The sequence below is a fragment of the Periophthalmus magnuspinnatus genome, chromosome 21 (assembly GCF_009829125.3).
Source record: "Periophthalmus magnuspinnatus isolate fPerMag1 chromosome 21, fPerMag1.2.pri, whole genome shotgun sequence".
NCBI lineage: Eukaryota > Metazoa > Chordata > Actinopteri > Gobiiformes > Gobiidae > Periophthalmus > Periophthalmus magnuspinnatus.
The window spans coordinates 26,884,901-26,903,045 of record NC_047146.1 but is presented as its reverse complement, the minus strand read 5'-3'; the positions used below and the strand labels follow the sequence as shown (position 1 = coordinate 26,903,045).

General features: G+C 41.1%; 1 protein-coding gene across 1 annotated transcript in view; it reads right to left on the bottom strand.

Annotated features, from left to right (window-relative positions):
- myo1b (myosin IB) overlaps positions 1-18,145 on the bottom strand; it is a 90,651-nt gene that overhangs the window by 38,555 nt on the left and 33,951 nt on the right. Inside the window, 4 exon segments of the mRNA XM_055230867.1 lie at positions 6,320-6,330; positions 6,333-6,385; positions 10,686-10,732; positions 14,269-14,373. Coding sequence (XP_055086842.1) covers positions 6,320-6,330; positions 6,333-6,385; positions 10,686-10,732; positions 14,269-14,373 — 216 coding nt within the window.

The window sequence follows — 18,145 nt, the reverse complement described above, 5'->3', positions numbered from 1 at the left end:
TGAAAGCTAAAACCCTCCCAAATTATGCTCAATATACTAAAATAAATTTGCTTCACTGAAGAAAGATTGATCATTTAATGAACACAGAAAGGTCAGATTTTGGAAGACAAAAGTTTTGTCGCCTACAGAAAATTGAACAAATAATTTACTTCAAATACAAAAATATGTTGCATAACATCAGTGAATTAAGTAGTGGTGCTGTGAGATCCATATTTAATATCTTGTATGACTTCCATGAGCTTGAAGGACTGCATCCATGCGGTTTGACAATGATTCATACAAATTGTTGATGAAGTCATCAGGAATAGCAAAGAAAGCAGTCTTACATGCCTCCCAGAGTTCATCAAGATTCTTTGGTTTTGCCTTCCATGCTTCCTCTTTCATTCTACCTCAGACATGCTCAGTGATGTTCATGTCTGGTGACTGGGCTGGCCAGTCCTGGAGCACCTTGATCTTCTTCGCCTTGAGGAACTTTGATGTAGAGATGGAAGTATGCGATGGAGCACCATCCTGCTGCAAAATTTGACCCCTTTTATGGTTGGGAATGTAAGAGGTAGCTAATACTTCTTGATATTTTAGGCTATTGATATTGCCTTCCACCCTGCAAATGTCTCGCACACCCCCATACTGGATGTAACCCCAGACCATGATTTTTCCGCCACCAAACTTAACTGTTTTCTGGGTGAATCTTGGATCCATGCAGGCTCTAGTAGGTCTCCTGCAATATTTGCGGCGGCTATGATGTAATTCAACCGAGGATTCATCTGAGAAATCCACCTTCTGCCACTTTTCCAGTGTCCATCCTTTTAGCAGGTTGTGGGCCTTGGCAAATGCCACATGGTTTTTTAATTGCCTTTTTTTTAGTGCTGGTTTCTGTGCACTGATTAGACCATGGAGGCCATTTCGAGACAGAATTCTACAAACTGTTCTGGTTGACACAGGAACTTGAGGTGACCAGGCCTGGTGGAGCTCTGCTGCAGTGGAAAAGGGGCTGGCCTTGGATTTTCGAATCAACAAACGGTCCTCCCGAGCAGTTGTCTTGCGGGGTCTGCCGGACCTGGGCTTGTCAAAAACATCTCCAGTCTTTTCAGATCTTTTTCTTATTCTTTGTACTTGACGCTGAGACACATTGAAGGTGTCAGCCACCTCAGCAGTGGATCTGGTCTTCAGCCTCTTGATAATTAACGCTTTGGTCTCAGGGTGGATCTTAGGCATGTTGTCAGAGGTCAAGTTGCAGTTGAGGTGAAGGTCTGGTGTGCTGGGGTTCTTTTTTTCTTTTTATACACACCCACTAATTGATTGATCAGTAACTGATCACAGGTGAGGCTGTAATCTAGGATTGGGTGCATCATATGACAAGGCGACAAGACTTTTGCCTTGCCAAAATCTGACCTTTCTGTGTTCATTAAATGATCAACCTTTCTTCAGTGAAGCAAATTTATTTTAGTATATTGAGCATAATTTGGGAGGGTTTTAGCTTTCATATGAGACATTTCTAAAACCAATTGATTAATTTAAAGTCAGGTTATAAGCTTTTGTTTCTACAAAATGGATAAGCAACAGGACTTTTGTCAAGGACTGTAAACACTTTGGAACACACAAGAAAAAATATTTTTTCTCATCCTCGCCTAAATCCTTTTGTTAAAATTAAGGTATAGAAAGCTGCAGTAGGTAGCTGGGGACAAAAATACACTGTATTTCAACTGAAAATCTTGATCACTCACATTTCAAATTTGAGGTCAATACCTTTAAAAATTAGAGTTTTACACTAATTTTATCATTAGTAAGTCCATGCCTCTCCAAACCTATCCAAATGGAGACAGTTGGAGAATGTTTGGAAAAAAACGCAATAACTTTTGAATGCTTCAACCCACAGACATCAAGGAGGGATCTACTGAAAGCTTACACTTAAAGGAATCTGTATCCGCACACCTAGCCTCTCTATTACTGTACATTTATATATCATACCATAACACATTATAAAATGCATATTTGTAAATAAAATATAGTCAAAACAAGTGGTATAGGTCAAAACAAATATATATTTACAAACCATACACTCCAAGCAGTGAACACACACACACTTCAAAATGTAAACAAACACACACTGGAAACAGTGTGACAGTCATCATGCGACAGTGGTTAGAGCTTTGGTCCCCCAACCTGAAGATTGGAGGATCGAGTCCTGCTCGGACCAACTTCTGTCATTGTGTTCTTAGGCAAGACACTTCACCCAAGTGGTGTGTGCCTGAATGACTGGTGGTGGTCGGAAGGGCGCAGATCAGCATTAGCTAAAGCTAATGATTATAACATGATATATTTGACCCACAATTAAGTCAATAGCAGAATAAACCACGCAGGAAAAGCATCCAATCCCTCAAAACATAAGGTCCTCTACTCCTGAGTCCACCATGAGATCGTCACTCGGTTCCACAAACCGCTCCGGGTCCGAGATGTCTCTAGTTTAACTTGTACAAACATCCACAGTGTCCTCGGTCGCGTATTTCCTTTATTTGTCCGTTTCATCATGTTTAAAACGCAAAACTGCTGCAAAACAGTGCGTAAAATTATGCAATTACGCGCGGATCTTTGCATCCAGTCTCCTCCTTTTACGCACACAGCATACTCCATCTGTTTACGGGAAACCATTGCATGTCATGCATCGTCATGTTCCGTTGCTCATTGGCTGTAAGAGGGAAACATCAATAAACGTGTATAATATAACTGCTTGATTCTACAAGGGGGAGAGTGGGGCGTATTCTTTCAGTCATCTGTAGCACTCATTCACTGTCCGGCGCTCCAGTAACCCACAACCCCCACCTTATTGGCCAACTTTGGTGTCAATCACAAGCTACCAAGTTTGTTTCGCACTGAGGAACAAAGTTGGCACTGTCAGAAGTTTATTATGCTTGAAATTGACAAAAGAAATGCAAAAAAGTGACGGTGCAGATTTCACTTTCCTGCAGCAGATTGAACATGTAGGATCCAACTTCTTTTGTGGACATAATTTCTTGACTGGATTATATTCTTTGGACCGGTACGGAACGAATGAGACCAATTTTGTGTGAATATGTTGATGTTTGACAGAACCAGAGCGCTAAAAAGTAAGTGAAGTCCAAATCCACATTTCTGACTTCTCTGTAAAAACGGCTTTCCTGTCAGCACTGTGGTGATTACAGGTGTAAGTGGATTACATATTCAGAAAGATGAGTGCCGTAGCTTTCATTTGATGTGTAGATTGTTTGTGTGGGTGACGTAGTAATATACGTACATTGCTGTAAAAATTGTAACGTAAAGGTGACGGCCCGAGGGCTGGCATTAAGGGGTTAAAAGATCGGCCATTTTGTTTACCACATTAGGCCTAGCACTAAATTAAAGACTAACTTCGAATGCAGTGACCCAATATATATAAACTACCTTTGTTTGTAAAAAAAAATAAATAATAATAACCTCAATTACAAAAATGTCTATTTTCCAGTTATAATATACAATAATTTCATTTTTTTCCCTTTTACCTTGCCAAGAATGACAATCTAAGAACAAGGTCTCTGGTAATATTGGTTAACCTCTGTGTCTGTTATTAACAAATTACTTTTTCACTGGTTAATTTTCTAACTTTCTGCCAGTTAGAGGAACAATTTTGTTAAGCTGTGCAAGGCAACTGCTGCTGTGATTTTGCGCTCTACAAAAATACTGTTACTGCCCATAATCCAAAAACCTCTCTGAGTTTGTCAGCACGAGGAAAGAGACCCTATCCTGTCAGGTTTACCTCAAAAGGTCCAGTCTTACTCAAAGGCCCCCACTTACCCCTCATCACATAAATGCATAAATCAAAAAAACACGTAGGACTTTTATACATTTAAACAGGGGGATGTGGAGGAGACGATGGAGGACAGTGGTCAAGAGGATGGGGTGTTGAAAGATTTACGAGTGCTTCTAGACATTTCTAACACAAGACACTTGAAGTAGAAATGTGATGACAGGCTTACAATCTTAAATATGCCTAAAGTATGTATGTACCATAGAAGCCTGATTGGCTTATTGGTTTGAATTTGTAGTGCATTGTTATGATATTTGTTTTTTTGTCTGTGAAGGTGTCCCAGATGCAACTGTTGTGGAAAGTTATAAGTTACTTTGTTCATAGAGAAATGTTTTGTTTGTTTTTTTCACCAAAAACAAGACAATCAAAATTTGTTATTGTGACAGACCTATTCAATACAAATTACCACTCAAACTTTTAAGTATGATACATTGCTGAAGAAAATATAGAAAATAAATGATAATACTTAAATACTCAATTTATGCCACTGAGATAATAACCCTAAAACATGATTATATTAAAAATAATAATAATAATAATAAAAAAAGTATAATATAGTAAAAAAAAAACAAAAAAACAAAAAAAAAAAAAACAACAAAAAACAACTGCAATAAATAAACTATAACAAACCATAGAAGCTATATATCCAACCCTGTACAGTTCAAATCTAATCACAGAAAAATAACAAAAGGTTCCCTCACTCATAGAAAGAAAATGTACCCACTATAAACATTGACTCCAAAAATGATTGTTCCATCTAACATATATTGAACAATAAGTTGATATAGTATTTATCGTGACAGGCCTGCAACATGTGCTGTTGTCACTTTTCATCATATAGACATCTAAAACCTGCTTACTATTACTGAAAATATATTCAAAAATATCTCTTGTCTTGCATACTGTCTTAAGATAAATGACTTGTTCTCAATATTAATTTTAAACCACTTAATAATCATACCTGATCCACTGACTTTGCGGTTATACTGCCGAGCTGCCGAGCTTTAGCGGAAGTGCTTCCTGCCTATGGATACCTGCAGTTTCAGGGAGCAAGTAATGGAATAGAAGAGAATAGAAGATCTATTGTGCTTGTGTCTACTATATAGTTATAATACATGACACCTGTGGATCATTGTTATAATTTGCACATTTTAAAATCTTAATATTAATCTATAACAACTTAAGAAAAGAAACAAGTCTACTGACTTCCGCGTTTGAAAATCGTGGTGCCCAATGGGAGCTGACATTGCCGTAATCATCATCACAACAAATAGCCGTAGAGCCATGGAGCGCCGGATCACACTATTGAGCAGCAGATTTTTTTTTTTACCTGTACCAAAAATACTGGGTGATGCTGCTGAATCTTATGCGTATTATCGATTAAGAAAATTAAATTGAAGAACAAAGTGGCCATATGCCGGTGGTGGTGAAAAAGGGGATTAAAAGCAATTAAAGACTAGTCAAACATGCATGAAACACTCCAAAAACAAGAGGGGAAATGAGAAGGGGAAACAACTATAACATGGTTAAAACCTCTGAAAAATCAATTTTGCATAATAGGTCAGCTTTAATATTTGCCAAAATTGCCAAAATCCAAGGGTGAAAATGGAGCAAAGGTGCCTTGAACACAGTGCAATAAAGAGTACTCAAACAACTCGAAGTTATTGATGAAGATAAACTATTATAATATTCTTAAAGGTTCTTAAAGATAAGTGTCCTTTAATAATTAAGTGTCCTTTAATAATGAACAGAGTGGTGATATGGTGCTCTTCATCCATCTGTCTGTGTCTGTCCCAAGGCAGTCAGTGACATGTCAGCGGTCACTCTTCACAGACTTGTGTCAGGACGAATCAAAACAAGGATCTTATTGTGTCACACATTCTGTTCCTCCCTTTGTTTCTGTGACCTCTGGCCCTGTCCAGCAAACACGCTATGTGCTAACTATGTGAGTCAACGCCAAAACTGCTTTCCAGATGCACATATTTTACCACCTTTTAGCTGACTTAATAAGCAACAAGAGCTTATTTTCAATAAACAGATAAGTAAACAATATAGTATCTGTTTTCAAAAGCCAAATGTATTTTAGTGATATAAATACATTTCTATCCCTCATTGACAACATGTACTCAAGTACACTGGCCAAAAATAGATAATCTTCTGCTTTTAGATATTGTGATTATCACTTTGTCATTCAAACTCCTTAACAACCTCATAGGGTCAAGGATCAAAGATTTTTCTGGATGGCACGCAAACAAAATAAAAAAGGATGGCATAATGAGTATTTTTTTAATGCTCAAGTCTTTAAATGTTATTTTCAGGTCAATGGGGCATTTTCAGCTCATCTCTTGGTAAACCAGCTATTGACCTTTTCCAGTAATTCCAGGATTTCCCAGGACATAAAGGAGATTAGGATGAGTAAATCAAATAGAAAACACTGTATTGTATTATATTGTATTGGAGAGGGCAAATCAAATAGATTTTAATGGCAATGACACTTACAGTTACTGATGACATGCCACCCAGAGGATCTCCTTTGAAGTCAAACTCAATGTCCATGTACTTCCCCTGTGAATTAAAAAGAAAAAGAAAAGCAAATGATAACATATGAATTAAATTATAAAATAGTAATTAATTATTTATAACGTATACAGTGCATGTTGAAAGTTTACAGCTCTGTGAGTATTTTTTACACCCACCTAATAGCCACAATAATATAAGCAAATGATTTGATTTTAATCACACTTCACTGTGATTGGTCAAACCCACTTGTCACTCAGTCAGATCATCATAAAGAAAAAAAAAATGGGAGGAGTTTATGGGTATGTGTCTGGTTTAGAGCTTAGTGTTGCATTAAACACAATTAGTGAATGGTAATATGACGATAATCACAAAAAAAAGAAAAAACAAAAACTGTTGTCATTAGCTTTTGATTGACATGCTGACTTTTATAGTGTACAGTGTGTTTCTTATGTGTTTGCATTTCGGGCACCTGCATCTATTTCAGTTACAATCAGATCTTAATAGTTATATCCATATTAAAATCAAACATGCCATGACAAGATCTTGTCTATGTCAACACCAGACGTCTGCGATTCCCAGCTTGCAGAGCCTCATAAGTGACCCATGATTCATACAACAACATGTGAAGCTAAAAAGGAGCGTCCAAATTGGGAAAGCCCCCTGTCCCACTGGTTTCCTTTTATTGGAGTTTATCATTGGTTCGCCGGCCTAATGCGGGCAGCAGGAACAGAAAGTCCAGTGTTTAATTTCTCCTTCCTCGTCTGATGTATAAATAGCCTCAGAACACATTAAACTATTCAGCCAAACTCAACCCTCCTCCACTCCGCAGAAGGGAGAGAGTTCAGTGCATTGAGCTTTTGTAGGTTCATTCAGTGGGCTATCTTTCAGAAATTGATGTGGCTAAACAATTAGTTCAACACATCTCCAACACAGCAGCTTCTGGGTGTGTTCCTGGTTCCTAGGCCTGGTTTAGATCTGGTGTGGACCCAGTGTAGACCTGGTTTGCCCATCTTAAATTACTGTAAATTTCATACATTTACCTTTTTAATCAAATGTAATATTATTAATATTTTAGAAGTGCCTAGTGCGTGAAAGTTGGCAGCACAGATAACTCACATTTAAGCTGGTTGCCATGTTGGATCTCTATGCTTTTATTATGATTGGTTAAACCTACCCATCACTCATGCAGATAATGACAGAGACTAACCAATAGGAGGAGTGGGTTTGGAAAAGGGTCAGAGGGTCAGACAAATTTGATTTTAATTGGGTATTTTGCACACCCCACATCCATGTATAGTGCAGTGAGAAAACATTACAAATAAATTCAAATGAACTCACATTCTTACCAATCACAAAACTAGCATATTCATCTGTGTTCACCTTTCACACATATTTGCTGAATTTGAAAATGATGGCACAGAAAGAGGACAAAATGTGCTTTCTGTTCAGACTTTTGAGCAGACGTTGTTTGGTTTATATTGGCACAGGGCCACAAGAGGCATGAACAGGAGCACAGAGTAAGGGTCCTAGACAGCAAACTGTATTGTAAGGACTATTAACGAAGTCCACTTTACATGAGCTGCTCCCATTTATTACATACATACAGTAATGAGAATACAGCCAGGGTATATAGTAAGAAAGTGTTGGAAAAGACAGGAATATAATTCCCAAAAGTGTGTAGACTTCTCCACTGGTCCTGATTTGGTAAAGATGGTAAAGATTTAGTTGACGTCTAGATCTAGATTAAAATGTTCTGATTGTATTAATTATTTGCTTGTTAGAAAAAGAAAACTAACAACTAACTTTTACACATAATATACTTTTCCATTAACTACTTATTTCATTTTATTTGGTTAGAAAAAAGTGGTATCATTCAGTTCATAACATATGATGTCTCTGAATGTTTATTTTATTTTATTTGTATGGAACAGCATGAGCGTGTATTAAAGAACAGCAAGTGTTGTATTTATTGCAGTGTATTTCAACCTTTTTTGGGCCAAGGCACATTTTTTTCATTGAAAAAAATCACGAGGCACACCATAAGCAGAAAATGTTAAAAAAATGAAACTCTGCATCCTATATTTACAATATAAAGTAATTCTCATCAGATTATTTTGAACAGGAATCAAATAAACACACAAAAAAGCATTTTATAATAAAATAAAATATTTCTACTCACTCAGTGTGAAACCTGATATTTTTTAGACCAGTTAGGTGTAATGGGATAATTTCCTACGGCACACCAGACAATATCTCACGGCACACTAGTGTGCCACGGCACAGTGGTTGAAAAACACTGATTTATTGATTGAAGTCCGAAACATTTACAGTATATAACGTTTAAAAAACAAGGATCATTTACACTTGAAAGTAAGTAAAAAGTTTCAATAGGACATGCTCAAACTCGTACATTACATGAGCATATGGTAAACTACAGTCGAGACTCGCATAAAAAGTGGCTCTATGTCAAAATACCACCAGGTCTGTTCTAACTGACAAAAGGTGGTGCCCCCAGACTGCAGGAAAGAAGAGCCACATATCCCACCATAACATTATATGGGAATTATGCCTGTAGTCTACAGTCCCTGACAAAAGTCTTGTCGCTTATCCATTTTGTAGAAACAAAAGCTTATATCCTGACTTTAAATTAATCAATTGGTTTTAGAAATGTCTCATATGAAACCTAAAACCCTCCCAAATGATGCTCAATATACTAAAATAAATTTGCTTCACTGAAGAAAGATTGATCATTTAATGAACACAGAAAGGTCAGATTTTAGCAAGGCAAAAGTCTTGTCGCCTTGTCATATGATGCACCCAATCCTAGATTACAGCCTCACCTGTGATCAGTTACTAATCAATCAATTAGTGGGTGTGTATAAAAAGAACCCCAGCACACCAGACCTTCACCTCAACTGCAACTTGACCTCTGACAACATGCCTAAGATCCACCCTGAGACCAAAGCGTTAATTATCAAGAGGCTGAAGATCCACTGCTGAGGTGGCTGACACCTTCAATGTGTCTCAGCGCCAAGTACAAAGAATAAGAAAAAGATCTGAAAAGACTGGAGATGTTTTTGGCAAGCCTAGGTCTGGCAGACCCCGCAAGACAACTGCTCGGGAGGACCGTGTGTTGATTCGAAAATCCAAGGCCAGCCCCTTTTTCACTGCAGCAGAGCTCCACCAGGCCTGGTCACCTCAAGTCCCTGTGTCAACCAGAACAGTTTGTAGAATTCTGTCTCAAAATGGTCTCCATGGTCTAATCAGTGCACAGAAACCAGCACAAAAAAAAGGCAATTAAAAAACCATGTGGCATTTGCCAAGGCTCACAGCCTGCTAAAAGGATGGACACTGGAAAAGTGGCAGAAGGTGGATGAATCCTCAGATGAATCCTCGGTTCAATTACATCACAGCTGCCGCAAATATTGCAGGAGACCTACTGGAGCCCGCATGGATCCAAGATTCACCCAGAAAACAGTTAAGTTTGGTGGCGGAAAAATCATGGTCTGGGGTTACATCCAGTATGGGGGTGTGCGAGACATTTGCAGGGTGGAAGGCAATATTAATAGCCTAAAATATCAAGAAGTATTAGCTACCTCTTACATTCCCAACCATAAAAGGGGTCAAATTTTGCAGCAGGATGGTGCTCCATCGCATACTTCCATCTCTACATCAAAGTTCCTCAAGGCGAAGAAGATCAAGGTGCTCCAGGACTGGCCAGCCCAGTCACCAGACATGAACATCATTGAGCATGTCTGGGGTAGAATGAAAGAGGAAGCATGAAAGGCAAAACCAAAGAATCTTGATGAACTCTGGGAGACATGTAAGACTGCTTTCTTTTGCATATTCCTGATGACTTCATCAACAATTTGTATGAATCATTGTCAAACCGCATGGATGCAGTCCTTCAAGCTCATGGAAGTCATACAAGATATTAAATATGGATCTCACAGCACCACTACTTAATTCACTGACTTTATGCAACATATTTTTGTATGTGAAGTAAATTATTTGTTCAATTTTCTGTAGGCGACAAAACTTTTGTCTTGCCAAAATCTGACCTTTCTGTGTTCATTAAATGATCAATCTTTCTTCAGTGAAGCAAATTTATTTTAGTATATTGAGTGTAATTTGGGAGGGTTTTAGCTTTTATATGAGACATTTCTAAGACCAATCGATTATTTTAAAGTCAGGTTATAAGCTTTTGTTTCTACAAAATGGATAAGCGACAAGACTTTTGTCAGGGACTATATAAAGTATGTAGATAAGAGCCAAAAGGAGAAAGGAAGAGCAGGTTGGGTTTTTATTACTATAATCCAGTGAAGTGCATCAGATGACAACTTACAAATCTGGAAGAGTTGTCGTTCCTCACAGTTTTAGCATTTCCAAATGCTGGAAAAAGACACAGGAAACACATTATTATGGATAAATATGAGCATGTGTTTTTATTTATTATAGGTGCTTTACAGTTTGTGCTACAGGAGTCACTAAATTTGCATGTCCCAACTCCTATAATTCACAAGCAATTGCAAATGATCTGAACTGGTTTACAACATGTTACTAAGCATATTTGACATTTAAGTAACATTAAACACTACACAACATTTCCTCGGTTGTGCCTTAGTAGATGCCATATCAAAACTGGGACAAAATAGGACCCCAAAACAAAACCTGGATTAAAACTAAACTAGAACTAGAACTGTACCAAACTGAGTAGCAAAAGAAAAAAAATCTATTCTTTCAACTGGACAAAAGCTTCGAAAAGGTTCAGCATTTTGATTTAGGTCTGAGGATATAGTTATAACTCCATTCTCAGACCTAAATCAAAACAAAAAAAAGAATAGTGATAGCCAGTACATTATTAAGTGTGAGAGCACCCATTAGAGGCCTGAACGATTATGCAAAATGTCTTCTCTTTAAAAAATTTTGCTCAGTTGACAGAATTGAACTTTTCTTTTGCTATGGATCATACCTGGATGGCTGAGGGATTACACATATACCAAACCAAGCCTACATAGTTTTAGCTCCAGTTTTCATTTGATTTAACATTGCTTTAGACCAACTTCAGTCCTGAGTGGTTTATGCCTGGAATCGTCTAAGCTGAGTCCTGATTTAGAGCAGAAATCTCTGACATTTTAAATTAAAAGGCCCATATTATGCAAATTTCTGATCTATGTTATTATGTTGTTACCTCATCCAAAAACATATCTGCAGTTGTCTTTTGTTTCAAGCAAACCCTGCATATTTAGGCTGAGTTCTTGTCTCAAACACAAAACACACTGCTGCATTAAAAGGAGGAACAGAGTAATACAGGAACTGCTCCTCTATGTTTTCAAAATCCTTATACCCTCCTTAGAGTCATTTGGAATATTCCGGCACTGGTATTGCCAGTCTCTAATAAACAAAAGGTATAAGGTAACTGCTAACTTGAAAACTACCACTTCATGATATCACAAGGTGGAACAGAGCATTTTGAGCTTTGGAGACGTAGACAGACTAATAAATAAGAATTATTCAAATATGTTTGAATGAAACAAAACACAACTCCAGGTACGTTTTTGAGGAGGTAACAAAATTCTAACATGACTTAAAGCTCACAAATATAGGTGGAGTATAGGTTTTTGCAAATTTTTATCACAGAAAGTCACCATAGTACTACGACCCCTCGTGAGGTGTCAATCATAATGTGTTGCAGCTTGTCAAATCCACTGGCTCCATAATTCTGTTTGGTTTAGCATTAAGGCTCTTCAGGCTCAAGGATGAACTGAACCCAAGCGTCACAACACGCACCAAGATCAATATGCTCCAACCATAAACAATAACGGAAAACTAATAATGATAGTAAGATTACACTGCTATATTTATGTAACTGTATGCAATAGAAGAAGACATACTCAAAATAGTAAAGATACACATTATGGTTACTATATTACTGTTTATCATTGCATCATTCATTAGCTTGCACTATTAGTTACACACTGAGATAAATCTGGAATATTTTAACCTAATTTGATTTTTGAGAAAAGTATTTGACACCAAGATGCTATTACTGCTACAGACACCATATATTAACAGGTATCAGCTATTTGAGGTGAGTTGAAATCTCCCTGTATTCAGATGAGTGTGTGGGCTGCAGTTAGAGCCTTAGGAACTGAACAGCTATAAGAGAAAGTGAAGCACATAAAGAAGTCAAGAAAAATGAGCAAGAAAGTGACATGCATTTACTTTGTGTATATGAGATTAGCTGGATGTTTTCAACAAAACTTTTAATGGGAGTTTCTACCACTGTACATGGAAACAGATTTAAATCGGGACAATAGTTAAACTTGTGGTGTTAGCATAGTACATGACGTGTAGTTAGTCCTAAACAAGGATAGGCCTAACTAAAACAAGATTAAACTATGGTTAAAAGAAGATTATAGGTCAAATCAAGGACTCAATCAGTTCAATGTCAGGGTGAAAATCCAAAAGTCCGAAAGTCCAAAACAAGTCTGAGCCAAGGACAAACAAAGACTTAACCAGAACTAAACCAGGTCTTACGTTCACTGGGTTTAAACCAGGACTAAACAGGCTCTAAACCAGGTGCAAACCAGAATGCAACTTGCCCAAAACCAGACCCAAACTTGCTCTAAACCAGGACGAATGCCTCAACAATTATAGTGTAGAACTAGTGTGAACAGAATTAAAACAATAGGATAAAACTCAAACGAAAACTGAACTAAACTAACCAACTTTACTGTGCAAAAGTTATGGGCAAATACTATTGGCTGTGAACCAGCTATGTGTACCATAGTGTGAGAATCTAACTAGTTGAACAGGACTTAAACTTTAGCAGATGTCCTATTTCTCTGCAGTAGCCTTGCCCCTGTGTAACTCTTCATCATCGGTGGGTATTTCCTGTGCACTGCCCCCAATTAAAGTATAAGTGCTTGCGTGCCAGCTTATAGCTCACAGTCATGATAGGGATAGCACAAACACTCTTACACATGTGAAACGGTGTGACGGAAGAGGAGAGCTGGTTTAAGGAGGCTGGCGAACTTGCTGAAAAAGCTTTTATTTATCCGAGGTTAGTCATTACATCCAAATTATAAAATGGTTTATGTGCAGCTTTTGACATTAAAAGGATTACAACATATGCCATTATTCTATGAACTTAATATGGCTGTGTCTGTAAAGAGGGAAAGTGATTTATTTAATTGTATAGGTTTATATAGAATTATGTAATGAGTGAGAATGATTGGCAATAATGAGTCCAGTTGACCCAAATACTGTACATGCAATCGAAACACCAATCTTATACTAAACTAACACTATATTTTTATAGCCCGCTGCAAGTCGGGAAAAAATGGGAACCCAGTGCTGGACAAGCTGGACAATTGTATTAAATTTGGAAATGTATTAAACTATAAAAACAGATTACCAAACTGCAATATTATCTGTTTTCTAGAAAATGATAGATCAAACATATAAATGAGGTTGGGTCAGTCCAAACTGTTAAGGCTAAAAGTTGCATGTTTCTTCTGCCTAACAGGAAATCAAAGTCCATAGAGGTGCAAAGACTGTAATGATAAGAAAAAACAGGTCCAAGTCCACCTCTGTGGTCCCCTTTTACTATACAGGTATAGCTGATGTTTTTGTCAAACCTGAGTTTTGCATTATTATACCACCATTATTCTGTAGGGCTGATTTTATTTTTTCGTATACATGAGCAAGAAAATAATAAAAAAATAAAAATAAAAAAATCCCCATTCCACTGTCATCTATGAGAAGTCAGAACTCTAAGTGTAAGAAATCCCCAGAATGCAAGTAGAAGCCGATGTCTTATCAAAAAGGCCATATATCGTACTTGCCTTTTATAGTTGTATGTTACATACACCCTTTTGTCTGTAAAATCAAGTTAGACTGCGGATCGATTTTGGTTTACTCACCCTCTAGAACTGGATTGGACTGGAGCAGCTGTTCTTTGACCTTGTTGACCTCTTGGCCCTTCCCACACACTGCAGCCACATATGACATCACCAGCTTACTGGCCTCTGAAATGGACATAAGAAACAAAGATAAATAATCAAAACCCAAACTTACACACACATTTAGACACAGTGACAGTCATGTTGGCCTTGTGAAAAAGCCCCTGACATCACTGTCTCTCCACACACAAGATTTCAGGGTGTGGGTGAGGTACAGTAGTTTGAACAGCTGAGCAGACAGACAGCAGACTTGAAGAAACCACATCTTAATGACTGTATACTTCACTATTGTTGCATCATGTTTTCATCAGCAAATTAGCTCACAGGGAAAACAAAGAAAATGGAGGTAATTTCAAAGAATGTGTGTATTTGCACCACTGGAGACTTTTAGTGAGTTTTTGTGTCTATAGCCCCTCCCATTCATATACTGTACACTTCTACAAACATCCTTTGGGGAGTTTGGGTGTGATATGTAATGTATTCCATCCATCCATTTTCTTCCGCTTATCCGGGGCCGTGTCGCGGGGGTAGCAGTCTAAGCAGGGACTCCCAGACTTCCCTCAACCCAGACACGTCCTCCAGCTCCTCCAGTGGGACCCCAAGGCGTTCCCAGGCCAGCCGAGAGACATAGTCCCTCCAGCGTGTCCTGGGTCTTCCCCGGGGCCTCCTCCCGGTGGGACATGCCCAGGAGGCATCCTAAGCAGATGCCCGAGCCACCTCAACTGGTTCCTCTCGACGTGTAGGAGCAGCGGCTCTACTCCGAGCTCCTCCCATGTGACCGAGCTCCTCACCCTATCCCTAAGGGTGCGCCTGGCCACCCTACGGAGGAAGCCCATTTCACCCGCTTGTATCCGCGACTTTGTCCTTTCGGTCATTACCCAGAGCTCATGACCATAGATGAGGGTAGGAACGTAGATTGACCGGTAAATTGAGAGCTTTGCCTTTGGACTCAACTCCTTTACCACAACGGACCGATACAGCGACCGCATCACTGCAGACGCTGCACCGATCCGTCTGTCAATGTCACGCTCCATCCTTCCCTCACTCGTGAACAAGACCCCGAGATACTTGAACTCCTCCACTTGAGGCAGAGACTCATCACCCACCCAGAGAGGGCAAACCACCTTTTTCCGGACGAGAACAATGGCCTCGGATTTGGAGGAGCTGATTCTCATCCCAGCCGCTTCACACTCGGCTGCAAACCGCCCCAGTGCCTGCTGCAGGTCCTGGCTCGATGAAGCCATCAGGTCAACATCATCTGCAAACAGCAGAGATGAAATCTTGTGGTTCCCAAACCAGACCCCCTCCGGCCCCTGGCTGCGCCTAGAAATTCTGTCCATAAATATAATGAACAGAACCGGTGACAAAGGACAGCCCTGGCGGAGTCCAACATGCACCGGGAACAGGTCTGACTTACTGCCGGCAATGCGAACACAGCTCCTGCTCCGGTCATACAGGGACCGGACAGCCCTTAGCAAAGAGCTCCGGACCCCATACTCCCAGAGCACCCCCCAAAGGACACCACGAGGGACACGGTCGAATGCCTTCTCCAAATCCATAAAACACATGTGGACTGGTTGGGCAAACTCCCATGAACCCTCGAGGACCCGATGGAGAGAATAGAGCTGGTCCAGTGTTCCGTGACCAGGACGAAAACCACACTGCACCTCCTGAATCCGAGGTTCAACTATTGGTCGGATTCTCCTCTCCAGTACCCTGGAATAGACCTCACCGGGAAGGCTGAGGAGTGTGATTCCCCTGTAATTGGAACACACCCTCTGGTCCCCCTTCTTATACAGAGGGACCACCACCCCGGTCTGCCATTCCACAGGCACTGTCCCCGACCGCCACTCCTGATGTTGCAGAGACGTGTCAGCCAAGACAGCCCCACAACATCCAGAGACTTGAGGTACTCAGGACGTATCTCGTCCACCCCCGGAGCCTTGCCACCGAGGAGCTTGCCAACCACCTCGGTGACTTCAGCCAGGGTCATGGATGAGTCCGCCTCCGGGTCCCCAGTTTCTGCTTCCTCCTCGGAAGACGTGACAGTGGGATTGAGGAGATCCTCAAAGTATTCCTTCCACCGCCCGACAACATCCCCAGTCGAGGTCAGCAGCTCTCCACCCGCACTGTAAACAGTGTTGGTGAAGCATTGATTCCCCCTCCTGAGGCGTCGGACAGTTTGCCAGAATCTCTTTGAGGCCGTCCGATAGTCCTCCTCCGTGGCCTCCCCAAACTCTTGCCTCTGTGACTGCCCGAGCTGCGGCACACTTGGCCCGCCGGTACTCATCAGCTGCCTCAGGAGTCCCATGAGCCAACAAGGCTCGATAGGACTCCTTCTTCAGCTTGACGGCATCCCTTACTTCCGGTGTCCACCACCGGGTTCGGGGATTGCTGCTGCGACAAGCACCACAGACCTTATGACCACAACTACGAGCAGCCGCATCGTCAATAGAGGTGGAGAACATGGCCCACTCAGAGTCCATGTCCCCAGCCTCTCCCAGGATCAGGGAGAAGCTCTCCCGGAAGTGTGAGTTGAAGACCCCTCTGACAGAGGGCTCAGCCAGACGTTCCCAGCAGACCCTCACGATGCGCTTGGGCCTGCCAGGTCTGTCCGGCTTCCTCCTCCGCCAGCGGATCCAACTCACCACCAGGTGGTGATCAGTTGACAGCTCAGCCCCTCTCTTCACCCGAGTGTCCAAGACAAGCGGTCGGAGATCAGATGACACGACAACAAAGTCGATCATCAACCTCCGACTTAGAGTGTCCTGGTGCCACGTGCACCGATGGACACCCTTGTGCTCGAACATGGTGTTTGTTATGGATAAACTGTGACTAGCACAGAAGTCCAATAACAAAACACCACTCGGGTTCAGATTGGGGAGGCCATTCCTCCCAATCACGCCCCTCCAAGTGTCACTGTCATTACCCACATGGGCATTGAAGTCCCCCAGGAGAACAACGGAGTCCCCGGTTGGTGCACTATCTAGTACCCCTCCCAGGGACTCCAAGAAGGCCGGGTACTCCGCACTGCTGTTTGGCCCGTAGGCCGACACAACAGTGAGAGACCTGTCCCCGACCAGAAGGCTCAGGGACGCGACCCTCTCGTTCACTGAGGTGAACTCCAACACGTGGCGGCCGAGCTGTGGGGCAATAAGCAAGCCCACACCAGCTTGCCGCCGCTCCCCGCGGGCAACGCCAGAGAAATGGAGAGTCCAACCCCTCTCAAGGAGTTGGGTTCCAGAGCCCAAGCTGTGCGTGGAGGTGAGGCCGACTATATCTAGCCGGTAATGCTCAACCTCCCGCACAAGCTCAGGCTCCTTCCCCCCCAGCGAGGTGACATTCCATGTCCCCAGAGATAGTCTCCATGTCCGGAGATCTGGTTGTCGAGGTCCCCACCTTCGACTGCCGCCCAGATCTCTCTGCACCCGCCCCTTATGGCTCCTCCCGCAGGTGGTGGGTCCACGGGAGGACGGCCCCACGTCGTTCCTTTGGACTGGGCCCAGCCCCGTGGGGAAAGGCCCGGCCACCAGGCGTTCGCTGCTGAGCACTCACCCCAGGCCTGGCTCCAGTCCGGGCGACGTAGTTTGCCTTGTTGTTTCTGTCTTCATGGAGGCATATATGTAATGTAATTTTATGTAATTCAATGAAAGTATTTGCTGTGTGGGCACAAATTGAATGTTATTACAAAAAAAGGGAACAATCATACCAACATCTTCAGAAAGAACAAAGAAATAAAAAATAAAAAAACACCTATATGTTTAATTGATGGAAAAAGTGAAACCTTTTACCCCTCTGTGCTCTCTTGTCTTCTTATATCAGGCCAAAGCTGGCACAC